General features: G+C 29.7%; 4 protein-coding genes across 11 annotated transcripts; 1 reads left to right on the forward strand and 3 right to left on the reverse strand.

Annotated features, from left to right (window-relative positions):
• Nucleotides 1-46: 46 nt before the first annotated feature.
• LOC134827531 (uncharacterized) lies at nt 47-12,485 on the forward strand. Of its 7 annotated transcripts, none has more exons than XM_063840221.1 (16): nt 47-158; nt 782-949; nt 1,013-1,211; nt 1,275-2,198; nt 2,287-2,412; nt 2,466-2,585; nt 2,655-2,815; nt 2,875-3,312; nt 3,373-3,437; nt 7,467-7,623; nt 7,874-9,772; nt 9,831-9,910; nt 9,972-10,228; nt 10,292-10,584; nt 10,644-10,788; nt 10,844-12,485. In XM_063840221.1, exons 2-16 carry the CDS (start codon nt 903-905, stop codon nt 11,687-11,689), a joined length of 5,757 nt encoding a protein of 1,918 aa, XP_063696291.1. In that variant the 5' UTR covers nt 47-158; nt 782-902; the 3' UTR covers nt 11,690-12,485. The 7 variants fall into 7 exon arrangements, with proteins under 7 accessions (XP_063696291.1, XP_063696289.1, XP_063696284.1 ...); XM_063840219.1 differs by having other exon boundaries at nt 71-203; XM_063840214.1 differs by having other exon boundaries at nt 77-702.
• Nucleotides 3,871-5,002, reverse strand: LOC134828053 (uncharacterized). Its single transcript, XM_063841002.1, has one exon. It carries the CDS (start codon nt 4,966-4,968, stop codon nt 3,871-3,873), a length of 1,098 nt encoding a protein of 365 aa, XP_063697072.1. The 5' UTR covers nt 4,969-5,002.
• On the reverse strand, nt 12,370-19,604 carry LOC134827533 (rho GTPase-activating protein Graf-like). 2 transcript variants are annotated; one of them, XM_063840222.1, is made up of 16 exons: nt 19,437-19,604; nt 19,170-19,344; nt 18,943-19,100; nt 18,706-18,879; nt 18,433-18,648; nt 17,788-17,859; nt 17,679-17,730; nt 17,029-17,126; nt 16,790-16,966; nt 14,766-15,108; nt 14,517-14,622; nt 14,194-14,240; nt 13,984-14,134; nt 13,826-13,916; nt 13,209-13,771; nt 12,370-12,880 (listed from the first exon to the last, which is right to left on the reverse strand). In XM_063840222.1, the coding sequence occupies exons 2-16, from the start codon at nt 19,333-19,335 to the stop codon at nt 12,709-12,711; spliced, it is 2,586 nt and encodes an 861-aa protein (XP_063696292.1). In that variant the 5' UTR covers nt 19,336-19,344; nt 19,437-19,604; the 3' UTR covers nt 12,370-12,708. The 2 variants fall into 2 exon arrangements, with proteins under 2 accessions (XP_063696292.1, XP_063696293.1); XM_063840223.1 differs by having other exon boundaries at nt 19,430-19,604.
• A 1,054-nt stretch (nt 19,605-20,658) lies between these two features.
• LOC134828144 (pyruvate dehydrogenase phosphatase regulatory subunit, mitochondrial) lies at nt 20,659-27,416 on the reverse strand. The gene is made up of 19 exons (XM_063841130.1): nt 27,129-27,416; nt 27,026-27,059; nt 26,749-26,964; nt 26,551-26,677; nt 26,102-26,492; nt 25,909-26,046; nt 25,724-25,755; nt 25,340-25,433; nt 24,750-24,797; nt 24,571-24,682; nt 24,332-24,366; nt 24,092-24,269; nt 24,011-24,035; nt 23,809-23,951; nt 23,535-23,634; nt 22,556-22,933; nt 22,358-22,406; nt 21,232-21,279; nt 20,659-21,169 (listed from the first exon to the last, which is right to left on the reverse strand). The coding sequence occupies exons 1-19, from the start codon at nt 27,370-27,372 to the stop codon at nt 20,835-20,837; spliced, it is 2,727 nt and encodes a 908-aa protein (XP_063697200.1). The 5' UTR covers nt 27,373-27,416; the 3' UTR covers nt 20,659-20,834.
• Between the last annotated feature and the right edge of the window lie 419 nt (nt 27,417-27,835).

Here is a 27,835-nt window from a genome sequence, read left to right on the forward strand (position 1 = left end):
GTTTTCGTTGTTATGTAGAATATACCGCAATAGAGAGTCCATTGAGCTTAAGAAAACGCTTCTGTTTCCACGTAATTTTTGGAATATTATATTATAAATATAAAGTGATTATAAAAACTTGTAAATATTCTTTGTGATATCAAGGATATAAGTATAAGGTTCATTCACAGATTGAATACCGATTTTCATACTTTCTCTGACTAGTAAGAGAGATAAATAGCATACAAATTATGTAAGGAATGTTAGTGCGAAAATGTGATTATTAAAGAAAAAGAAGTGTTTTGTCAAATTTTGATTTATCAAACTGATATTCTGAAGTAAATTAGAAGGACCAATCATTTTCTTTCCAAGAGATCGAATAAAAATGTAGAGAAACCTTAGAGAAACGAAAAAACTAACTTTCAACAATAAGGCAACTTAGCTTCATAATACTATTAATTGAAATTTTGTGATTTGGCTCCATCATTGGAAAAGTGAAAATGACTTGATAGAGCAAATTATTTTTACACTAAAAATGCTGTGTATTACAAAATACATATGAATATTGTTTTACAACCCTAAAAAAATATATGAGCAAAAAAATTAATGGCGGACCAGAAGACGTAATGTAGATGATCAAAGACAAATGTATCGTTTATTACTTTATTTATACTGCTCAAAAAACATGGATTTTTATAGAAACATATTTTGTTTATAATGACCGTAAAATATCTTAGCATAATAGCATTTATTGATTTGTTCTTTTGAAATAACAATCTTAAACTCCGTAATTAATTTACAGGCTCTGTCCATGAAAGAAATAGAGCATGGGTCAAATTTGGAATGGATTTTAAAATTTAGCAATACAAATAAAGACACATTATTATTAAATAAAAATAAATTGGTAGTAGCAGATCAAAATAATGTCTTACCATCAAAGAAATCCATCAAATAACATACAGTTACTACGGTAATAAATACCTAAAGAATATGGTTTTACTTATTTTTTATTTGTAATTATGTTATATTTTAGGCCTGTTGAGTCAAATTCGCAGCACACGTCAAGACCACCTTCAGGGTCTATGGCATCATCTGACCATGGACACAACAATTCTCAGATGTTTGTTCCGTTTGCGATTGACTCATCGAGGGGCCCGGAGTTTAGATATGTTCATCAAGGAACGTATACACCATCTTCTTACCGCGATATCCAATACATTTCACCACAGCAGGTACAAAATAAAGAAAATTAACTTTTTAACATAGAAACCAAAGAAGTGTGTTTTTTTTTTCAGGTATCTCAAATCGAAATTCATCGATCAGGACCCCTAGTATCAGTGCCAAACTCGTTGTCCGTGTCTTATAGATCGAGCACAGATACGATGTCATCAAGGCCTAGAATGTCTTTGCTTCATGGAAATGAATTTGTTCAGTATAGAACGCATCATTTACCACACTTGGCATCTACGGACAACCTATCTCAGACGGGATTGAGAATAGAGACTAGGGATTTGTCTTCATCAATTTCAAGTGGGGCTTATCATCCTATGGTTGAAGCGATATCTCCCACTGGTGAAGAGAGTAATGCTGAAGAGCTTGGTAATGCTAAAAATGAACTTATTACTCATATGAACAAACTCGATAGTGAGATAAGTGAAACTGAAAAAACTATATCCATGTTAAAGAAAAAAAAGGCTATGCTCGAAGAAACCGCTTCATACAAACTTGAAAGCAGTAATGTCGAAACCAACGAGCTTCAACCCAAGCATAGAAGCTTAGCACAAAAGATATATGCAGAGAATAGAAAGAAAGCCCTGGCAGCACATGCTATTTTGAGTTCGTTAGGGGCTTCAACTGATTACCCCATGTATAATCAACCGAGAGATGCACAAATTTGCCAAACAATTATTGAGAAGCATAAATCTTTTAAAGAAAAGCTCATTCAACATTTGCGTGCTAAGAAGCTTCAAAATGCTAGGGATCAACAAGAAACGGCAGAAAAGTATTCTTTGTTATCACAAGAATGGAATAAAAAGGTAGAAAAACTTGAATCTACCATAAAACGGAAGACCAAAGAAGCAAAAAATCGAGAATTTTTTGAAAAAGTTTTCCCCGAATTAAGAAAACAGAGGGAAGACAAAGAACGTTTTAATCGTGTTGGTTCCAGAATAAAAAGTGAAGCTGATGTAGAAGAAATAATTGATGGTCTACAGGAACAGGTTAGTTTTGTTTTAAGTCTTAAAATATTTTGTACTTAATATATTTTTACTTTTTGTACTAATCACAATAATTAATCGAAAATTCAAGGCTATGGAAGATAAGAAAATGAGATCTTATGCTGTTATTCCTCCTCTTATGCTCAATAGTGATAAGAAACGTTGTTTTTTCAAAAACGAAAATGGAGCATTGGTTGATATGGAAGCAGAATTTAAGGTAGCTCCTGCAGTTTTCAAAAGCCGTTCGATTATTTATACTTATTTTTACAGGAACGCCAAAATATCAATGTTTGGACAAATGGCGAAAAAGAAACTTTTCGAGAAAAATTTTTGCAACATCCAAAAAATTTTGGTGCAATAGCAGCTAGTTTAGATAGAAAAAATGCTCAAGTAAAATAACTTTAATTAATATATTAAGTACCCATGTTATTCACTGTTGTTGTTTTTTTTCATTAAAAGGACTGTGTACGGTATTACTATTTAAGTAAAAAAACTGAAAATTACAAACAGTTGTTAAGGAAATCTAGACAAAGGACTAGAAGCTCGAAAAATCCTCAGAAATCAAATCATACCTTAACACCATCTATAATAGATGCTATGACGACTGGTGTTTTGACTCGGTAAGAATATGCTCATAACTTCATTTTAATTCAAGATCAAATGTTCAAATTTACTTCAGGCTACAAAGAGAGCAACAACAAAAAACTGGAACGAGAGATAGGACTTCCTCAACTATCAGAACTGTTAATTTATGCTCTAATGTCTCTGGGTCATCTAGCATAAATGAAAACGTGAATAATACAAATTTTGAAGGTGGTTGTGAAGTGATAGATTCTGTTAATACATCAAAGGGAAGTGAAATATTTCCAATTGTGACAGATAGAGATAATGAAGGGGCATCCCCTAATTCACCTTCTCCTAAAAATGAAGTAGTGAAATCCACTGTGATAAGTTCAACCATTTCTAATAACAGCGAAAAGAACGAAAATGTTAGTGATTCTTCGGAAATAAAAACTAAGGAAAATTGGAAAACTGAAGATGTCGATACGGGATCAATTGAAGACCGAGAAGCACTAAAAAAAGAAATTAATTTATCAGCAAAACTGGTTGATTATGGGTAAGTTAAAACTTAGAATTTTATAACTACATTTTTTAATTCTTTTATTTATTGATTTAGAAATATTAAACGTAGAAGACTGGAAACCGAAACATCAGATTCTGAAACATCAGGACTAGTAAAAGGTAAGATTTGTTATACAATCATATATTGCAAATGCTAAGTGTATTTTTTTACTATCCGTCCGTACTAAACATTCCGTCGGTCCAAAGAAAATAACACTTGCCCACCATGTTAGTAAAAAATTTGCAAATATTATATAAGTTTTAAAACTAAAAAATAAACGAAATGTTGGAAAAAAGAAACAAAATAAACAAATAAATTTTGGATACGAAACTTTTTCTATTATACCTATACTGTGATGAAGAATGCAAATATACAGATATATGTCCAAAATTTTCGTAATTTAGATCATTTGATCCTAGTTATTTTTTTTTACCGAATTTCAAGTGGATCAATAAATATTAGTAAATTGAAAAATTATAAATTATTCACAAAAAATCAGTTTTATTAAGGACATATTTTAATAATTATAATTGATTGAAAAAAGACTCAACTTTAATTTTCCTCGTCAGAATGACATAATTTTCGATGTTTATGTACAAAGTAATAGCTTGGAAACTTTACACCACAAGTTTTACAAGGATAATATTGAACATTCATATCCAATGGCTTGACACTTCGTTTACAATGTCGAGATCTCTTTTTTATTAAACCATGATTTTGTTCTTGTGCATTCAAGCCACTAATCTTTGAAGCGTCCACGTTATTAATGTGTCGCATTATGTGTTTCTGTAAACAATAATTTGACTTGAATTGTTGATTACAATATATGCATTTCTTCAAACTGATTTTTTTGTGAGAGCTCCGTGAACTAGATTTAATAGTATTATCCTTAGTTTGCGTTACAAATTCACCAGTTTTGTACACATTTATTATGCAAGTCTTTTGTTGTCTCAATTTATCAATATTATATGCCGTATTTAATATTTTTGTGAATTTAATAGGACCATCACAATTTGCTATATCTATAATAGTTTTAGTAATATTTTCAGTTTTATCCTTTATTTTTTTAGCATTTTCTGAACTTTCTGATTTTCTATTGGCAGTTTGAATCCTTGAATCTGGAATTATTGGAACATAACAAGCAATGCTAGATATTTTTTCTCGTGTTTGAAATGGCTTAAAAGTAGTACTAGAACTAGGAAGCCATACTTTGTTAGTCACGGGTCCTTCAGTTGTTACATTTACTGGTTTTGGTTTGTTGGCAATTGGTCGTATAACATTCACATTATGCTTTGCTTTATACTGATTTAATCGGTTTTTTAATAAATACTCATTGCAAATTTGAGCTAGCTTTGGAATTTGTAACGAATGACTTGCTAATAAAATTCCAAACACATTATCTTCGTTTAAGTTTAGTTGTCCAGTATAAATGTAATATAAAACATGATTCATGAAATTCGGAGAGATGTTATGCAGCTGTATAATCTTTTTTCTTCCACTATCTTTTGTACCATGATCTTCACAAGCGGCTTTCAAGACTTCACTAAAACTTGATAATAAGTAGCTGTGTCCTAAAAAATTCATAGAGCCAATATTTAGTACAACATCTGGTGGCTCCATCAATGTAGGTGATAAACAACTGTGGAACATTATAAGCGTATGAACGAACTTGTTTAAAAATTATTTTCCCACTTTAAATGAAAGCTAACACATCAAAAAAGCGAATGATCTATTCTGTTAAAAAAGTGGTGTGTCTTACCGAAAATTATCTGTATTTATAATGTTAAAGATACATAGGTAGTCTATATTGTATTAAGGGTAACGAATCATATCACTTGATTGTTTCTGTTTCGAAATTTGATGCGCGCACATATTTTTACGAATCAGTTTACAATAGTGAAAGTCATAAGCTTTTAAATTAATTCTTATAAAAAATAGTGTGTTAAAGATTCATAAAATAAGATTCATATTATGCAGTATTTTTCCTATTCTAAATAAGAAAAAAATATTTTAAAATATTTTTATTTTAAATTTTGAAGTACTTGGTAATTTTCAAATCACTTTTCGATCATATACATTTTTAATAATTGTGTATGGTATTGCTTTAGTATTTGCTAACTTTAAACTAAATTTAGAATATTTAAAGTGATAAATTTCGAAAAAACATTCACAAACATATAAAAATTGTAAAATAAAAAGACAAAATATTTTGAAATATATTTAAAGTAATTTTCTGAAAAAATAATTTAACTAAGAATCAATAATTAACTAAAAAAACAGTTATTTTTGTTGACATGTTGCTGTTGAAATTCTAACTTTTTTCATTTTGCTCCGTTGGATTTTCAAAATGAGACAAGGAATGAAAAAAAAACTTTTAAAAAAATTCGATCGCCCTAAGGCCATTAAATTTAATTATTTCACTTTATGTCACCCCATCCCCTCCGATTTTGCCGAAAAAATCTAGGGGAAAAATAAAAAAGGAAAAATTTTGATATTTTTTTGTACTTTTTGATTGAAAAACGATAAATATGTCCAGTAAACATTAGTAATCATCTAAATTGTTTTAGATATGAACTTAACTTGCTTTAAAAACGCATTATCTATCTAAAATTTTCTAGAAAAAAATTTTGAGTCACGTGACCAATTTTTTTTTTCTTAAATTTTTATTATTTTATTTATGGTTAACTTAAAAAGTTAAAAAAGCTAAGTTTTCAATTTCGATTGTTGTGATTTTATTTCAGTTTTTCATAAGTCTACCAGTGTTTTCCGAGTTTTTATACGAATATACTTGTTTAATTTTCAGCTTTTTGATTTTCTTAATGGTAAAATATCTTGAAACTCATTAAAAACATGTAAAACACATGGAATAAAAGTTTTTACATTAAGATTTGCTTATTTTAAATTGATTAAAGAACATTTTAAGTAAAAGTAGTCGTCTCAAGAACGACATACTATACCGCATTTCGATGTTATACACCTACTAATTTTCATCTTCTTCTTCTTTGCTTTCTTTGAATTTTTCGTCTTAAAACTAATTAATTCATTTCTCAATTAATAATAATCAATTATTATTCATGAGGTTAGCATTCACCTACTAATTTTCCTATACATTTAATAATGATATTATAAGACTTTTTCAAAAATCCTTTTTGTTAAATTCGTGAGAGTCATTTTTAGACACTAAAGGAACTATTGGGAACTGTTGGGCACTAAAACAAAATTGTTTAACATTCAATAACATTAAACAAAAAATCTCGTATTAATAAAATTCTTATTATATTATATGCTCAACTAGAATAATATTCAATGAATACTTGCTACAAAAATTAAAATAACCAGATACTTAACAAAAACTCACAAAAATACATATCTACAATACGCTAAACTTCGTCAAAAAACATATTTAAAATCCTTTGGGATTTATCAATAATGGTAATTGAAAATATTATTTTGAAAGCAAATATTTATGTAAACAAATAAAAAAAAATATATACAGATATACATAATCATTTTAAGTTTAATTGAATTAATACACCGTTAAACAAAAACGATCTCTTGTTTATTTTCCTATCAAACACAGTCAAATAACTTTGTTTGCAAATCATTATAAATAGACACAGTAAATCCAACATTCATTATTTAAATACATGGTTATAAAGGAAATCGTGTTCTTTCATGTAAATACACTGAACTGTGAATACATAAACATCTCAAAGACAGCAAAGAACTCAGAAAAAAATGCAAAAAATATAGATAAATTAATAAAAAGCATACAAATATATTATCTCATGTTACCTAAGTAATGAAAAAACTAAACGTATATGTTTTTCTTGCTATTGGTTGACGGTAAAAAAATTCACTTAAATTAATTGGATCAAATAATAATTCATGCTTTGCGCATGCTTGTACCCGCCTTAAATTTAATTAAACGTTATAAAACGCTCAAATCAAAAATTTACAATTTAAAATCAATTATAGGTAATAAGCAAAATACACAAATATGACTGTTGTACAAAAAGCAATAATTTTTTAAGTATTAAATTAATTTTCAGGATAGATATGTGAATCTTAATTTCTTACTGTTCATCGTTTGAACAAACAGTTGATTTAAATTTAAAGATGCTTTTTTTTTATAAATATAATTGCAGAAAATATATCGACACATCCCTGTTTTATTTGTAAAGCCGAAACTTGTCTTCGAACAAAGCCAATAGAAAAGGGATCAATTTACGGACTAAATGATGATGAAATTCCGGAAAATGCTAGAGTTTGCCAACCATGTCAATCAAAATCGGTTAAGTCTAGGTAAGCAATTATTTATATCTTTTTTAATTATGTTCAAATTATCAAATATTTATAATACCTATAACAATTTAAAAATATTTGTTTGTTGCTTACGTATAGTCTATTTATATAAAAAATTATTTCGGTGGAATAAAACATTATTGCATTCTTACATATTTTTTTACGATTTATGGTAGAAAATTATTTGGTTTTTTTTGTTGATGTTAATTTTATTTTGAACTCTAATGACTTTTGTTTTCTTTTTGTATAGGTATACTACATGTCCACTGCCAACTTGCGCTAATCCAAAAGATCGTTTAAAACACTTCCGTAACATACCTTCAAAATTGTTCGAACTACCATCGGAGTCAAAGAATGCAATTATAGAAGAATTCCAGATTGCACCGGATATCAATAAGTGTTGTTCAGTTTGCTTGATGAAAATACGAAGAAAAATTAATTATTTTATTCATATGGTTCCATTAAATGAAGATCAAGTTTCAAAATTGAAAGCGTTTCTTAAGGAAAATGGACCTAAATGGATGCAGATTAGTGAGCAATTGTGCAAGCCAACAATTGCTATCAAGTCATTTTTTCAAATTAATAAAACAAACCATGGGCTCGACAATGCTTTGAAAGAATATTATGAAAAACATCCTAATGAAAACAAGCATTTGGATTTGTCTGATGGCGAAGAATCAGATATGAGTGCATCATCTTCAGATGAAAGAGATATTAACAGCGATACAGCTTCTGCAGAAAGTCCGGGAAATCAAAACAATAAAGAAAATACAAATTTGTCAACACAAGATTTAATGAAAATAGAGAAAGATAACAGATTAATTCCACCTTTGAATCAACCTCCAAAAAGACAAAAAACGCAAGAAGAATATGATAGCTCTGCCACAGAAACAGCTGATGAGGAAAACGAATCATCTCCAGCTAATCGTCAGAGTCCAAAAGTTATCAATCATCCATTTTCGGCTCTACCTAATGGCCCAAGGATTGAGTTCATCATAGGAAATGTTATAGAAAAGGCAATCAAAGATCAGTCTATTGGACTGCCTCCTCCTGCACCAGAGAGCAAGTCTGAAATAACATTTGTAAAAGAATTTAGAAATGATACACCACGATCTCGAAATCAGAAGTGCGACAATATGCCGACCATATCCATAGTTAATTTACCTGAAAAGTCTCCACAGTTAAATCAAGTTCAAAAAAACAGTTTTATATCAACCACAATAACTCCAATAAATCAAAAGGGTTTTTTTTCTAATACAAGTATGAAAATTGATACAGAGCCACAAACATTAGATTTGAGTGTTAAAAGACCAGTTAGAGATCATTTTGCAACACCAGGACAAATGAATTCTCAGAGTGGAATTACAATATACAGAAATGATACATCCTCTGGCTCATTGTCAGGATCTCAGTCGTTGCCTACACAAAATCAAAATTTTACTCCTTTTTTGCATGATGTAGGTCGTTCGAGTAAATCACCATCAGGTTTTCAACCTCTTCCTGTGCCTCTTTCACCTACACAGCAGCACAATCTTTGCTCTGTTAAATCCATTCCCCACCCTCTATCCCAAACTCCGCCACCTTTAAAAAATAAAATTTCTCAAAAGCTGAGTCCAAAATCGACACACAATCAGCAACATTTGAATATCAAAGGTTCAATAACACACGGAACGCCAGTCAGCTCTAGCGCTGTAATGATTTCATCAGTAAGCTCACCAAGCTCTCGATATGATAGTATTTTTCGTCAAACGCCTCCCGGAGAAAAGTCTGGTTCAATTACACAAGGAACACCAGTTCCAATGGGTCACTCGCAATTTTCCGATAAAAGATTATATGATTATTACAAGAATAATCGTCAAAGTCCTGCTTCAAACATTTCATCACAATCAGGAAGTCCGCAATCAGGAAACTTTGGCAACTTATATAATCGTTCTACCACATATATTGATCATCCACAATTGAGTTCAAAACAAATTCTGCTAAATGATTACATAACTTCACAACAAATGATTGGTCGTGGAAGTAGATCTGATAAAGAAGTTTCTAGAGGATGCCATAGTATTTCTACATCCCCAGCTACTATCTTTTATAGTGAAAAAGACAGAAATCGTCCAGACTATATGAAAACTCCTCCAACGGATCGAAATAGGTTTGTCTTTAGAAACGAAAAAAAAAATGTTGTAAAATATCAAAATATTTCTTTTCAGTGTATTGAGCCCTCATCGTACGTCACCAACTCAAAGGCAGGAGACTACGGAGAATATGCGAAGAAGTCACCCAATTAAAGGTAAATAACTTTTAATGAGTTCCTAAAATATATGTTTCAAATTATTTTGTTCATCGTACAGTAATCCAGCGTCACAATACATCAATGGCCAAACCTCCTAGTCCAGTTTCATCTCGAATGCATTATCCTCAATCTTCTTTTCCTCCTGGACATGAAGCCTTTTCTTCATTAGTAGATGTTGCCTCAAAGCAACCTTATGTACCTACTAAGGATGACAAACGAACGAATGTTCCTTTGATTTCCATTGATCAACCAGGAGAGGATTTGCGTTATCAAATGGTTATTCAAACAGCCATGCAAAGACATCATATGCAACAGGTGAGTGTTTTACCGTTGGTACAATTATTTATTAAAATATTATTTATATATTCAATTTTATAGCAAATTCAAATGCAACAGCAAAGTACTCAACAGCAGCAACATCATCAGCAAAGAATTCATCAGCAACAAAAAAACAAGTATTTTCCTGATATTGAAAAAGACAGACGCGAAGATGAGAATGCTCGAGAAAGAGAACGCGTTCAACAGCACATAGAGAGAGAAAAGGACCGTGAAAGAATGCACTTGGTTGATATGGAACGCAATATGTTAATAGAAAAAGAATATGAAAGACAGCGCTTGAAGGCTGAAGAAAATGAACGCATTAAATATGTCAGACCAAATGACACTGAGAGGTTTAAAAAATTATGAAAACATGTTAACAACTATTTAATTAAATATGTTATATTTTTAGACCTTTCAGGCCACAAATCTCAAGCAGAGGTGATACAACTTTTACTGCAGCAAACCTGATAAATGCTATCGTAACCCATCAAATCAGTCAAAATATGAGTAATGTAGATCAACCATTGTCTAGAGACACTAATCGTAATTCCCAGGTCAGTACCTCTTCTCATATTTTTGAATTTTATTGACTGAATTATAACTTGTTAGATACCTGCTGGACGAGGTACATCCCCAATTGATAATAATGGGAAAAGAGGCTCTCCCAACGTTATAAACATTGACGTTGATCCTAGCAATACACAGCACATTAGCAACCAAGTAACTAAAATCAAACTTGGTGATTTGGCGGAGTCAATAATCACAAAAGATTACAGTCCATCTCCACTTCATCCAATTCGTCCAAACTTTTCACAGGAATTCCAACCAGGTCTTTTTTCTGAACAGTGGAAACAGAGCAAACGTGTAAGTATTCAAAAAGATGAAGTGCAACATCCTAATGCAGACGAAATGGGTAATTTATCGGAAGAAAGACAAATTGTCAAAATGTCTCAAACACCAAGTCCAAGACAAAGACATAATTTTCATGAGCCAGTATCACCACCTGATTCGCAAACATATGCAGTTGACAAAAGAGTTCCTATGCATCCTCCCTCATCACAAGAATTTGCCTTAGATTGTTATGTAAAATCTCGCATCGCTGAAGCAATGAGAACTGAAGGAGACAAAAGAATGGATGATCGTAATCAAAAAATACATACACAAGATCCAGAGTCACAAAACATAGTTTCTGGAACACATTCTGGAAAAACTGAACATTCTTCCAATGTACCTTTGACATCATATGCACCCACAGCGTATGCATACCCATATAGCGCTTTAAATATATCAGGAGGTAACACTTTATTATCACCCAAACAAGATGCAGTGCAAGAGCAGGATGCACTTCAATCAAAAAATCTCACAAGTGGTCCGTTAACTTCTCACACTTCGCAAGTAACAGAACCCAAGCCACTTTTATCAGCACAATACGAAGCTTTGAGCGATGAAGATTAAATATAATCTATTAAATAACAGCTACTTGATTATTTGTAACTTAAACGAAACAAGATTGTCCAATTATTTATTAATGAGTAATATTAAGGATCAAATTGAGTTCTTAATCTTGTTTATTATTTGTAAATAAAGAATATGTAACAATTTAAATAGTATTCAATCTTTATATATATATATATATATATAACATTAAATCGTACTATGTGCAACAAAATATTAACGAAAAACTATAATTTGATTTTTTGTTTCTGTTTTTTAGCGAACATAATTACACACTGAAAATCGGTATTCTTTCAAATTTAAAAATTTTGTTCGTAAATCTTGTTTAAATGGATCTACAGTTTCCAAACATTGAACGAATATAAAATAAATTCACGCTTAAGTCTCGAATAACCATTATTTATATTAAAAACACATTCTTCAATAAAAAAATAAGTTTAATAAAATGCTATTGAATCTTTGACAACTACCTACCCAGACAGAAGTTAAACAGATTTAGTATGGTATGGTTCCATTATGGATCCCAATGACGTGGATCAAAAAAAACTGTACATCATTCATGATTTTTTAAAAATGAATCGATGGTCATACAAAAAACAAATTATGTTCATTTACAAATATTTTTATTTTTCTTGTATTTAATTCATAAAGTAAAATGCAATATGTTATAAATTTATGGATTGTTTAGAAGGTATATTTACTTCATTTATAGAATGTGTGTACATTAAGTTAATAAGTTAAAATTAATTTCTTAATGTATATAAAATGTATATAAAAAGATTAATATAAAAATATAATACTCAAAAGGTTTTTTTCATTTTCCATCCTGAATACTTCTTTTTGTTGCGTGCTATTTTATCATGATAACGGATAAGTGGAAGACATTAATATATATATATATAGGACATTAATATATATATTTGATTGACAGCTTTTTTAATTTTTTAATACAACTGTCAAAAGAAAACAAGCATAACTAAATAACGATTTTTATACACAAACTGACTTCTTTTTTTAAATTACGGTAAGACTTCCACATAATTTTCTGGTATAAGACCACTTTTTCCGTTTAACGTACCAATCAACCACCCCCTCTCGTTTGATCGTCTAACGTATGTTATAATTTGATTTGGTTCAAAAGACAATTCTCCGTCATTTTCAGCTAAGCATGCATATAAAGTGCGAACTCGTCTGAAATTTAGAATAAATTAATCAAAATTACAAATGATTTTTTTAAGCTTAAACAGCGTTAAAAAGTTTTTATAATTAATTAGTTTTCAAATTTAGGCCGCGAGTTTCCATTTTTTTAAATATTTTATAAAATAGCAATTTTGAAACCAATTTTTGACGATATTTTTTTTGGAAAAATGGAGCATGGGAAATCTACATAGAAAAAAATTGGAGTGGCCTAAGTTCGATTTTTCTATAATTTTGAGTTTAAATTTAAAATAAATCATTTCAATTCAAAATAATGTACTGAATTAATTAAATTTAGATTCATTATTGTCAGTTAACTTACAAATAGTCCCGTGGAGATAGCTTTTTAAAAATATCATCTTTGTCTTGTTTTTGTCCTTTTTTTGGTAAAACTATTTGATCTTCAGGTAAAATTTTGTGCAGTTTTTTTTCGTTTACCCAAAGATTGTTAGTATCCCGACTAGAAGCAAGAGACTCACTAGAACTACCTTCGGAGTTCAAAAGCTCTGAAGAATTTTGATCGGAATTATTAAGTAAATCTGTATGACTTATTCGCTCCATTCCTGAACGACTACATGATTCAAAACTGCTCTCTAGTTTGACTGGCATATTCATGCATTGCGTATTGTAGAAGGTGCGTTGAGGAGCCACTGATTGGGTGTTCATAATAAATGGACTATTTGAATAAGAAGAAAAGTCCTTGTCACTTTCTCTTGCATAAGAAGAACTCGTCATGCTCGGATTGGAAATGGAGTTTTGACGAACGTCATAGTTAACTATGTAAGTATTGTTGGTATTGTTTATTTTAGCATTTTGATTTCCATTTGGAATGTTCTGCAAACTTGCCGATAACACCGGATCAGTGTAATTAGATTTTGCAATTACCTAAAATGAAATTGGCTTACTAAATGTGTGAACAAATTTAGGAAATGTTCTTACTCTCGTTAATTTTTGGTTATGCAATGGGTTAGCCTCATTTGATGCTTCATAAGTGTTATTTGCTTTTGGTCCTAATGATTTATTGTGTAACCTTTTATTTAAAAAATATATATATAATATATATCAATATAAAATCAATTTGAATTTCACAAACTTACATGTATTGTAAAGCTTTTCCCGGTGAATTTTTGAAGACAGCATCATAATTTTCAATAAGCATTTCAATTACAACATTATTGAATTTAATATCTAATATTGATGCTAATGTTTCTTCGGCTGATCGAAGAAGCGTAGGACCAAATACAACACCTAATAAATATATATTATTTATTTTAAATATCTTTTTAGATTTACATATAATATTTTACCTAGGTTAAAAACAGACATTTTGTTTTTGTTTGATTTTTGTGCCACACTAAAAAAATAAAAAGAAAACTATTAGTTTACTTATCAACCTAAATAAATAAATATCAACTTAAATAAAAGACCACTCTGAGATCCAAGTGAATTATATAGCTTCAAAAAGTTAACTTTGAGGTTTTAAATTGAGAAGAAATAGACATAATGCATGGCATTTTGAGCTTTCATGAATGAAATATTCTTCAAGGGTTGTAAATTTTTGGTAACGTCTTGGATCTTGTTCATGATTTGGGCCTGAGCTATTCATATTGTTTATAAGTGAAACTATTACTTTTGTAAATGTTGAATCACAATATCAAGCATTTGAAAATGCGCTTTTGGTAACCGGTGAACCAGAACATGAATTTCACTTATCCTATGAGCTCTTGTTTCTAGTTCTGGAAAAATACATTAAGTTAGAAAATTATTAAGAAATTATAAGGTCATTTTCTGTCCCTATTTAAAAACTTAAAATGAAAAAATAAGTTTGTGAAAAAAAGGACAAAAAGTTTGAGATTTAATAAAATAAGTATAGACTTACTAGCTGCAGCAATAAAGGCGTCATGCAAGCGATATGTCATAATTGGTTCACTTAAGTGTCTTAGAAAATGCTTTAATGCACTAGCTATAGTCTTTGTTTCAGATATATCCATATTATTTCCACTAAAAAATGCTTGTCGTCGTTCAGTATCGGTTTTTGAACGATCTAGTCCTACACTTATGAGTTTCGTAATTTTTGTGCTTACACCACCAACTCTATATAACCCTTCTTCCTCTAATCCTCTTTCTTCTAAAATTTCAATACACGTTTTGACAAAATCAAACCCAATTTCATCCAAATAATATTCATCTGTCTTTGTACTTTGTCCTGGGGTCGTGTGTTGCTAAATGACGTCGAAAATTTATTCAATTAATATTTTTTTTAATTTTAATTACATATCTTAGGGTGTTCCAAAAACGTATATTGTTTCTCGTTTGCTCCCTCATCATTTTTATGAAAAATTATATATTTATAATTGGGTGCATTCAAGAATGTCCATCGATGGACATCAATGATTTTTTCCATAATTTTTTTCCATCGAACGCGTTCAAGTTAAACATGATGGATTTTTCGATTAATCGGAAAACATCATAAAATGTGATAGTATGCATCGGAATCCATCTAAATGAATATTTTGATTTTTTCTGCTTTAGCCGCGATTTCGCGATTTCGCGGATTTTTTCGCGAATTTTTTTTTTTTCAAAAATTTTTTTTTCATCTTTTGTGAGTAATGGAGCTTCTATAAAGCCGCGATAAAATCCGCGAAAAAATCCGCGGACCCGCGAAAAATTTCGCGGATTTTTTCGCGATTTTTTTTTTTTCAAAAAATTTTTTTCATCTTTTGTGAGTAATGGAGCTTCTATAAAGCCGCGATAAAATCCGCGAAAAAATCCGCGGACCCGCGAAAAATTTCGCGGATTTTTTCGCGATTTTTTTTTTTCAAAAAATTTTTTTTCATCTTTTGTGAGTAATGGAGCTTCTATAAAGCCGCGATAAAATCCGCGGACCCGCGAAAAATTTCGCGGATTTTTTCGCGTTTTTTTTTTTTCAAAAAAATTTTTTTCATCTTATGTGAGTAATGGAGCTTCTAAAAGATGAAAAAAAATTTTTTTGAAAAAAAAAATCGCGAAAAAATCCGCGAAATTTTTCGCGGGTCCGCGGATTTTTTCGCGGCTTTTTAGAAGCTACATTACTCACAAAAGATGAAAAAAAATTTAAAAAAAAAAAAAAATCGCGAAAAAATCCGCGAAATTTTTCGTGGGTCCGCGGATTTTTTCGCGGATTTTATCGCGGCTTTATAGAAGCTCCATTACTCACAAAAGATGAAAAAAATTTTTTGAAAGAAATTTTTCGTGGGTCCGCGGATTTTTTCGCGGCTTTTTAGAAGCTCCATTACTCACAAAAGATGAAAAAAAAAATTTTTGAAAAAAAAAAATTCGCGAAAAAATCCGCGAAATTTCTCGCGGGTCCGCGGATTTTCTCGCGGTATATCACGTATCTTTGCAAACCAATACGGCAATCACACATATAAGTTATGCGATAAAACTATAAAATATAAAGCAATTAAAAAATTGCGTTCAAGATGCATGAAAAAAATTTATGATGCGTTCAAGAAAAATGCGATGTCCATCGGTAATCCATCAAAAAAAAATCATTGATGGACAAAATTATGGAAAAAAATCATTGATGTCCATCGATGGACAATCTTGAATGCACCCATTATTTATGAGAAATTATATATAGATTTTGAAATACTTTTCATATTAAATGACTTTCAATATTTCGATCAAAAACTCAGAAATTAATTTTTCATAAAAAATAACGATCAAAAAAATTTGAAAATTATTTTTTAGAAAAATTTTCTAAATTGGACAATTTTATTACTTTTCCATACGAAATAGTAATGAGAACGAAAATCTATATAAAATTTCTATATCCCATATGGTTTTTTATTTCAAAAATGTAACGCGAAACAGAAAACGTTTTTGGAACACCCTTATATGCTTTTAAGACTTTTTATTTACCGGTTCTTTGCCATCCATTGCATTCAACCAAATTTTTCTATCCTCTTCACTTAATGCTTGAAATGTATAAACGAGACCCGGTTTTTCCAGAAAAATTAAATCAAAGCAGAACCGTTTTTCAAAGTCAGAAACTCTTCTAGTGCAGGTTGTAAGTGTAAAAGTTTCAGGTATCGATTGCTGTAATAAAGGTGCCTTTATCATACCTCGATTACAATTCAAATCAAAATCAAAATACTTACGGTTTTACCTGATATTTGATTGTATTGCAGCATAGAAAATTGTTTTTGATGTTTTTTATATGTACAATAATATTTTGACCAAGTCGCTGTAAATGCCTCTAGAATATCAAAACGGATTAATAAAATAGTACATATACAGCAAGATTTTGCGACTAAATTTAATTATTTTACTTTATGTCACATGAAGATTTCGATGAAGGTAGGAGAAAAAAAAATAATATTTAATTTATCAGATGGCGCTTTTAAATTTATTTTACTTTATTCTTTTTATCGCATTTCGAAGAAAAAATGCGGTATTATGCTGGTTTAATTAGAGTTCAAAACAAACGTAAATAAATCAAGAAAAAAATTCTTGAAAAAAATCGATTTTTGTCACGTGAAAATTTTTTTCCAGGTCATGTGCACAAAATAATTTTTTTTCCGAAATTTTTTACTGTGGAAGATTTTGTTTGATTTTTCTTTACTTCTGAGTTCAAATTAGAAAATAACATAATAAAAAAATTAAATTAATGTTAAGAATAAATTTTTAATGTCTTTAATCTTTAAAAAAAAATATATAAACAAAAAAATTTCCCCCTCATGAAAATCCTCTTGGGACAAAAAATGAAAATATAAAATTTATACGCCTTAATAAATTAAGATATGCTTACTTTTTTCCATCAAAAACAAGTATCCTTGTTTTGTGAATTCTGATTCAGGCTTCTAAATAAATCGAAAATAATTAATAATAAATAGTAATTAAAAAAAAGTGTTTACTACCATTTTACTATCCATATATTTACTCTTCAGCTCTTCTGCTTTAGATCGTGCGGTATTGAAATTGTCTCTAGTCTGGAATATTTTATTGCATACACATATATGTATTTAAAAATAAAATTAAGGCCGCTCCAAATCAATAGTTTTGTCCAAAAATTTACAAATATACAAAAAAAATTGTAATTTTTGACGAAATTTTTAACTTTTTTACCGCATTTCGAAGAAAAAATGCGGTATTATGCTGGAGATGTCGTACGTCATGTGTGGCCCAATTGGAATGCACCCGGAATGCAGCCGGAATGCAGTCGGAATGCAGCCGGAATGTCGGAATGCAGCCGGAATGCAGCCGGAATGCAGCCGGAATGCAGCTGGAATGCAGTCGGAATGCAGCTCGAGACATTCCGGGTAAATAATTAAATTTAAAATATCCCAATTAAATTAAATTAAATTAAAATATCCAACATTAAACTTATACACCTGAAATGTGGTACCGTTGAACGTACGCTGTACGGATACAGCTTGATCTGGTTTTTATTTTGCCCCATTGGATTTTAGAATTTAAAATGAGGCACCGGACAAAACTATTAAGTTTCATTTGGAGCGGCCTAAATAAAAAAAAAATAAAATATAAATTGAGTATTTGCACACCTTTTGCACACTGTACTGTAAATCTCTCATGTACTCCTTTGCATCTTCGGAAACTTCGTGCCCAACGTGATAAAATACTAGCCAGCGAGAAATAAAATTTAAAATGATTTCAACAAACTCAAATTTGATCCTTTCTTGGACATCTTGAATCCGTAATACATAACTTAGTGATTCTTGTAAATATTCACGTTCCAACATTCCTAAAGAAGCATCCGCCTAAGAGAAAATGGGAATGGTAAAATTATGTAGGACAAAATGTCATGAATTAATTACTTCAACAACAACATTTCCTGGTTTTTTAGTAGACATGCTTAAAAATCTTTCTTGTGCTTGACAGAACTTTGCAGTTTTTTTATCGTACTTTTTCTTGTTTTCTTTTACTCCTCCAATGTGCACTTTCCTAAATTCTTCTAGTGGTCCAATTATGGTGGCATGTGCAGTATTAAGCTGGTAAGTATAACATAAAAACCTTATAATAATATGTTATACAAAATATTCCTAATGAGTTACCAATTTATCTCTCTCATCTTCGATTGCTGAAATTAATTTAGAAAAGGTTTTTAAACTTCCTTCAATCACCTGTTCGTCATCTGTTTGAGTGGATCCTATGCATTCAAATGGGAAATCTTCTAAGCTTTTTGAGAGTGTTCTTTGCGCTTTTGACAAGTCTACAATGTATTAGAATACGAAACCAGATATTCGTTTTTAGAAAAAGCAATCAAATAAATATTACATACTTTTAGCTGCCAAAAGAAGGTCTTTCACTTCCTTGATAATTTGTTTTATGTGATGACTTGATTTTTCAAGTTCTTGCTCATGTTTTTTCAAGTTATCACGAAACTCTGGACTATCTAAGAGGCAGTCAGTAAACTCAAGGGGTTGTAAATTCGATGCAATAACCATTTTGGGGTGCTTAAAAACAAACACAAACAATTTTACTCAATTTTTTTTTCTATTTTCAGAAGGAGAAACTTTTTTGAAAATCGAAAAATCTCACTATTTACTTTGACATTCCAACGACACCAAATTTATAATTTTAGAGTATACGCTTCCAAGATTTGAAATTTGTCAAAAATACAATACGATTTTTTATATTTTATATCGAATTAAAGAATTTAAGTTATTTATGTTTTTTACTACTTTGAGCGATTTACGCTACGTGTTCTGTACGTTTACAACTGCACGGATATACGAGACCTGCTAATTCAACTACAATGGTCCCTCTCCTATATCAATTTTTGGAATTGACAAAATCGGTATTTTATTGACTTTTAGCCAGTGAAATTGAAATTCTTTCATTTTTGAAAGTATAATGTTATCGTTTGATGAAAATTTATACCTCCCGATAAATCAGATTTGATGAATATTTTTCGCTCTAATTTCATGTACATTTTGATTTTATTTAATTTGTTTATTTTTCAAAATAAAATCATTTTTAATCGACTCATTTTTTCTGTACGGATATACAAGTTCTTGCACGGCAAACAGCGTACACAAATCTTTAGACTTAAATATTTTTATCTAATTTTATCATATCTGCGCGACAAGAGAGGTTGTCAAACTTTCTGGTATAAACAAAGTTTTTATTTACGAGAAAAATGTCTTTTTCGAAAGAAAATAAGTTCTGAAAAATGTAAAAATCTAAAGGATTAGATGGGTATCACCAGAAAATCAAAAAAAAGTCTAGATTTCCCTTAAAAATCGATCCTCCCGCTGATATTTATATCAACTAAATCGTACCCCCAAATTAATAGATAATAGAGGGACTAGTGTAATTCGCCTGAATACTAATTCTGCTATTTTACCAAATATGTACCAATTATCTAAATCCATAAATATAATTTAATAATATATTTAAATACTTATAAATAATTTATTTTTTTAATTCTAGTCATTTTAAAGCGTCTATGTCTTCTTCTTTGTTTGCTCTTATATTACAAAAATGAATTATTGGCAATGTATTTAATTATTACATTGTTACTTACAGAACAATAATATTCGAGATACCCTCCGAAAATTCAATAGACCAGACTTTAAATGCCACTTTAATATTTACAATTTTAAATATCAAATAAAAAAAGCTTTTATATGAGCTATTATCATCTGTGATTTGTAAGTATGTTGATGTAGATGATCGATATCTTGGTTGGTTTCTAAAAAACATTGTAATTTTCGTAAAGTTTTTTTAAAATGTTTTCATGAAGTAAAACGACATTCTTGCATTAAAGCCGTTGAGAAAAAGTTTGAAGGCCTTAGAATATTTGGAGAGTACCTAGAGAGAGACTGCCAAACAAAACCAAGTTTTTAAACATTCTTTCGAGTTTTCAAAGCAAATATTTATTTATTTGTTTAATTCAATGCATATCGCATACCATATTGTAACATTATAGATTCATTTACATTTACAGAAAGTATGAATCATCTACCTTATCTCTAGTGGCTTGGTAGGCTTCTCGATCTCTATCGGTCGGAATATCGGCTTTGGTAGGTAAATTTGGGGAGTGAAGATTTACTTTTGCCGAATATCGGATTCCTGCAACTTCTACCTCATAGTCTCCACTAGTAATAAAATCAGTGGTTACTGGTAAACAATGTCCATTTTCAGTATTTTCGACAAATCCTAAACAGCATTGTGTTTTGAAAGTAAATCCATACGATGATGTAGTTGTATAACCCGTAATTTTTCCATCGCGATAAATAGGCTCTCCACCATTATTAGACGTCCAAACATCCAAATCTGTTAATTATTTTTTTTATTTTTCTACATGAACAAATTAGAGATATATATTAAAATTTTACCAGCGTCATGGTCAGTCAAAATTAATTGAACATAGGCTCGTTTTATTCCTTTGAAAGAAAGAAAAGTATTTCTATAAATAAATGTCAATTATTGAATGTCGCTCATCATTCAAAAAAAAAAAAAAAAAATAGAACAAATACAGTACACATTGCATCAAAAGTGAGTCTAACTTCAAATTCTTCAAACAGAAATGTATGATATACTAATTACATTTATAAAAATCTAAGATCTTAAAGAAACGCGGTTAACAACAAGAATTTGTATTTCTATGTCACAAAATTTCTCCATGATACAAAAAAAAAACATTAAGCAGTCAGCTAAAGTTCAAAGTTTGAATATGTTAGTTAAGAATTCCAAAGCTCACATCTTTATTATGACCTTAAATTTTCTCAAATAAATTGAAAAATTCTCTTTTTATCAAAAATGTTTTGACTATCCTTGTTCCTAGTTATTTAGGACATTCCTCAGAGTGATATCAAGTATTTAAATATTTTTTTAGCTATTTTGGTTTTTTTTTTGACTAAGGTTGCTCCAAATTTTTTTCTGTGTTTTTTCCCATGCCCCATTTAAAAGGTGAAAATCCAATATCAAAAAAAAAAAAAAAAAGTTACAAATTTTATAAAAATTGACCATTTTTTTGTGGTTTTGTATAATTTTTTTCTCTAAAAATATTTTCAAAAAAATTAATTTCAAAATTTTTTGACAGTTATTTTTATGAAATTTTTAAGATCATTTTAAAATTATTGAATCTACCATATGGTATCTACAATAAAAACAAATAAAATATTCATTAAGGACCAAAAATTGTTTAAATTTTGTCATTTTGTAAGAAAAGGTATTTCAAAGCTTTTTTTTTTGAAAAAAATCTATTGGGACAAAAACTAAATAAATAATAAGTTCAGTTATATTCTATAAAAAATATATAGAGAGAAAAAAAAACTTGTTTGACTTTAAATTTTTTTAAATTAAAAAAATTGTTGAAAAATTATAAAAATAAACCATTGATCGGACATCGGGTATCGGACAAAAATATTGAATTCAAATTATATTCGAAAACATGCACAATCTTAAAAAATTCTTAATACTGATCAACATTCAAACAGTTCTTTTCTTTCTAACACATACCTTCTGCTTTTTGCTTCAAAAGAGCATCGCGACCAATGAAATCGCCTTTCTGTAAAATAAAGCAGAAAATTTATATAAGATAGGTTTGAGGATGGCATCCGATGAGGATGACGCGGTCCGCAAACCTAGCTATCTCAATACGAATCAAAACATTTTTATATTGATACAAATAATAAATATATGAGTTAGTTTACTTACGTTAAATTTGACTCTCCAAGATCTTCCACATTCTAAAGGCGTTGTAAAAGTGTCCAAATCTTGTCCCCAAAATGCATAAAACTTTTCTACACGCAAAGATCTCATAGCAAGGTAACCACTCAAACCAACGTCATATTTTTTTCCCGCCTCAAGTAAAGTACTATAAACATGGAGAGCAAATTCGTTGGGTATATAGCATACATAACCAATTTCTCCTGTGTGTGTTAAGTTAAGAGCTCTTATACCATTTGCTAAACCAATATCAATTTCGCGATAACTAAAGAAAGGAAAGTTTTGACTCGAAATATCACAATCGGTAACTTCAGACAACAAGTTTCTTGAAAAAGGTCCCATTATACATATAGCAGTATACTTTGACTGTAAAGTAAAATTAATTTAGTTTGAGAAACAGACTGTTCCGGAAAAAGTTCACCATAGTTTACTAAACTCTTTCAAACTTTCATATATTTTATTGAGCTCTATTTTTTTTATAGATTTTTGAAACTCAAAATTAAACTTTATTGAGTTCATGAAGAATAAAAGCAGAAATAAAATTTTAGGGCGCCAATCATTTACGGCGTCGAAAGTTTGAGGGGGGTGTGGGTACATGAATTTCCGATGGATTTGGGCGTAGGGGGAAGGGGGTTAACAGGAAAATACGACGTAGTATAAATTCTCTATAGTTGAGATTTTTTGTTTCAATTTTTCAGAAATTTTCAAAAAATTTTCAGCGCTTCAAACTTTTTTGTTTGGTTTTGTAACTTACGGAGTACAATTTTTCAAAAATTTCTATTTAAATTTGAGCTAAAGTACGTCGTAAATTAGGGGGGTCTTTAAATTCCGACGGTGTGTATGGTTCAATATATGCAGTACGCCTATAAATTATTTTTAAATGTTTTAGGATCGAAATGAAAATTTGTCTCTTATGATGAACTTTTTGCGAAACACAAACAATAGGTCTAATCGAAATATGGAGTACCGTTACGTCACTAAAATTGACACGAGCGTCACTAGATATATGTTTTTTCAACCAATTCTTGCATCTTTGTTGCTGTATCGTTGGAGCTATCATCATATAACTAAATAGACACAAATATATTAACGTTTTATACTCAATGCACTACTTAAATGCAGAAGTTTGAATTTGGGTTTTCAAAGCTCTAACTTTCTCTATAAAAAGTCAACAAGCTATTTGAATTTTAAATGTAACGCGGTGCTGTTTTCAAGCATTAATTATTTTAAAAGTCACTTACTAGTTTTCAGATATTCTTGCTAATGAACAATCATTTTCATATCCACCATAAGGATTTTGCATACCAGTATGTATAATAGAGCCCACAGGGACATCGACATCGTTGCTGCAAAGGTATTGGAGAGTTTGAACAACATCATTTCCCTTAATTGAATGCCAAAATTATTTACTGTTTCTTGCACTGTTTAAATACAATTTTTTACCCATATATCAATTTTAGTGAATGAACTGTAATTTTTCAAAGTTCAGTTAGATAAAAAGCTTTTTTTTAAATCATATTTTACCTGTAATCTAATAGAGCAACACGCTCACGGCAGCATTCGTATTCTTTTGCTACATTATCGAAATACGCTGGTTTTGAAAATGTCTTTGTATCCATCATTAACCTGGTGGTATCTGTTATGTTTTCTTTATCAAAATAAAACGGCCGTTCGTACCCCATCGTTTGGCCAAAAACAGCACCTGTGAAATAGTATTTTATATTAAGTATTTAATGAGATAGAAAACGCATATGATACAGTTACCTTCTGATTTGAGCATTGGAAAGATTGGTGACATCCTATATAATGTATTTAAAAGTTAGACCGATATATGTATAAATCGAAAGTATTTTCCATTTCATAGACTCTCGTAAGGGAAAGTGTTTCGTCATTAAAAATTGTCCGGTGAAAATTTTATAAGAATAAATAAAATTTAAACAAGTGGCATTTCTGATCAAGTCTTTCGAATATTTATAGTTAAATCGAATATAATAAAATAATACCGTATGTTTCTTCCTGTTTTAAACTCTCCAAAATACGGATAACTGATTGCGTAATGGCGACCAGGTACCTCCATGGCACGATCTCTTAAGAATCTACGATTGTTGTGCAAGCCTTTTTTTACATAAAAGTGTTAACGTGAACTTTAACATTAAATTTGAATGCTTCTGTCAATAATTACCTAAGAATCTGTTAATATCCAAATTGTGAAAGTCTTGACTGGCAAATCCTGAAATTCGTAAGAAAATTCATACTTAAAATTATTTAATTGAAGACCAATTTAAGAAAACATTTGTGGGGAAAAACTTTTAATTACTGTTTTATTATTATTTTTTTTACATATTGGGTGCACTCAAGAATGCTCATCGATGGAAATGAATGATTTTTTCCAAAATTGTTTTCATCGAACGCGTTCAAGTTAAATAAGATAGATACTTCGATTTATCGAAAAACATCATAAAATGTTAAAATGTGTCATAAAAGTCAAAAATGTTCTTCAAATAACACATTTATGATGGAAAAAATATTACAGAAAAAAATCATGATGGGCATTCTTGAATTGACTGAAAATATTTTTCAGAGTTTTAGAAACATTTTATTTTATTAATTTAATATTTTAATTAATTCTTATTATTTTGCAACGATCAAAATTTGTTTAAATTATTAAGTCTGTCGATTTTATTTAAAAGATTTTCAAAATTATTTTCGTGGCAAAATAAAGTACATATGAGTTAAATTTAAAGTGCGCTGAAAAACTTTATATTTTTTTACCTTTTGTAATCAGCTCAGAAATAACTTGCCCAACCCCACCAAAAGATGAAATACCATCCGTTTTTGTTCCAGCTGCCACAAAAAAGTTTCTCACCTAATAAATAATACATATAAGATTTTTAAAAATTTATATAATTATGAATTTTTTTAAAAAATTTTTAAATAAATTTTTTTAATAAAGTTCATAAAAATTAACACAATCCAAAGAATGCTAAGAAAGTTTTGTATAAATATAGATAACATTTTGTAATTTTACTAGATAAAATTTTAGTGCTATACTCGATTTTTGTTTAGGCAAAACATAAAAAAAATAGAATATTTTTAATATAAAATAAGATCCTAACAAAATAAAAAACAAAACAAAACAAAAGAAACAAAAATTACCTCTGTACTTTCTCCGAGAATCCATAATCCATCTGTTATCAATTAAAAAGGTCACTTTTAACAATTAAGATTAAAACAAATGTGTGAAGAAACTTTATACAAATTTTTAAACAATTTGTTATTTATAATTTAATCATTTTAGTTCATTATCATGCATTTATTTACAATATGTTTGAATGTCTTACCATATGAATACGCCTCTGGAATATTTGTCAACCTTTCAAACGTTGCATCTTTTAAAGATGGAATTCTGTGTAACATCTCTTTTAAAAGGACACGAAAGTGATCCCAATCAGCATAAAGACTTCTATCCGATGGAGATTCTGAAAATATAGTTGTGTGAATTAAAAAAAAATAAGCGTTATAATTGTCTTCAACCTGGAAGAGTACTGTCGTTAAATGCCGGTTTTGCTTCTTTTTCGTAACCTCCTGAATATATTTTTCCAAAACTTTCTCTAAAGTATATCCTTCCGTCAAGATCTCTTATAATTGGTGTATCAAATTTTTTACTTTTATCAAATTTGGAAACAAGAACATGGTTAGCTACAGTGCAAATAGGAACTTTTACAGGAATTTCACACAACTGTCCCAATTGTCTAGCCCATAGGCCTGCACAATTTACAAAATAAGTACAATTTATAGTTCCTTTATCTGTTACAACTCCTTCTACACATTCCTTTTTTTTATCAACTAATACTTTAGAGACACGACAATTTTCGATAAATGTCACTCCATTTTTCTTTGCTTGGTCTGCTAATGCCAGTGCGATCTATATTATTAGATACCTGATGAAAAGACACAATGTAGTACATATTAGTTACACTTACATTTTTAGAGTCTGCAATACAGTCATCAGGAATTAAAATTCCTCCTTCCAAATCAGATACTTCTAAAAATGGACACATATCTGCACATTCATCTGGACGTAACAGACGACAAGTGATGCCCTTACTCCTATTAGATTATGGACGGATACATTTAGAGAGAAACGGGATATACATAGAAATGGGATATATAGAACTTACATGCTTTGTGTTTTTATTTTTCTGAATTCCGTCATTCTATCTTTTTTTCTAGCTAAATTTAAGGCTCCACATTTTTTTAGTCCAGTGTCATATCCCAAAGCTTGTAATTCATTCAGAACTTTCATGGATTGTTGTGCAAATCGTGACTCAGAGGAAGATAATTTTGTTACACCTATTATACCACTATTGATGGAACCTGGGCTAGTTTCTGCTATCCTGAATGGTATACTTTTTTTTGAATTTTTAAGATAAAATTTTAAAAAATATATATGCTTACTGCCCCATATCAACACATACAATTTGCCCAAAACCTGCAAAAAAAAATTCGAGGTAATTTTAGTTTTTTTTTGTTGTGTAACATCAGAAATAAAAATACTAGCCTTTCACTTTTGATAAATGATACGCGATAGAACATCCTATAATGCCTGATCCGCAAATGACAACTCTACTGGTATTTGGAACAGACTCATTTTTATTAAAAAGAATACTTGCACCGGTACTATCATCTTGTTGAGAAATACTGCTTATACATCGTTTGAGTTCATTTTTTTTCAAAATATTTCTTCTAATATTATTTAACATCGCTGGATGTAAATAAGACGCAGTTTTGCGACAAATTTTCATATAGTTACTAATTAGATTTTTCCAAAATTGGTCTTGATGATATAGTTTTCTTCACAAGCAAAAAATCATTTTCAAATTTTATAAATACACTGAAAACAAAAACAAAAATAAAAGTTATCACTTGCGAATTCAATTGACTAAGTCATATAGTTCTTTGTATTTTATTTTTGCATAAAAGAATCGATATGTTAATTCATGTACTATTTAAATTAATACATAAAAACCAAATTCTTATCTAATTTTTGTTTATCTAATGTAAATTAAAAAATAAATTAATAAATAGAAAATATATTTTTTCAACAGACGGACTGGAAACCTCCACAACAGCGTTTGTATAGTTAACGAAACACGTTCCCAGAAGGAAATTGCACTAAAAAGTCAAATTTAATTTTACCGTTAATAAAAAAATAATTAAACAATGTACTTAGATGATTAAAAATGTATTTTTTTTTTAATATTTTTT

This window comes from Culicoides brevitarsis, chromosome 1 (genome assembly GCF_036172545.1).
Source record: "Culicoides brevitarsis isolate CSIRO-B50_1 chromosome 1, AGI_CSIRO_Cbre_v1, whole genome shotgun sequence".
Taxonomy (NCBI): domain Eukaryota; kingdom Metazoa; phylum Arthropoda; class Insecta; order Diptera; family Ceratopogonidae; genus Culicoides; species Culicoides brevitarsis.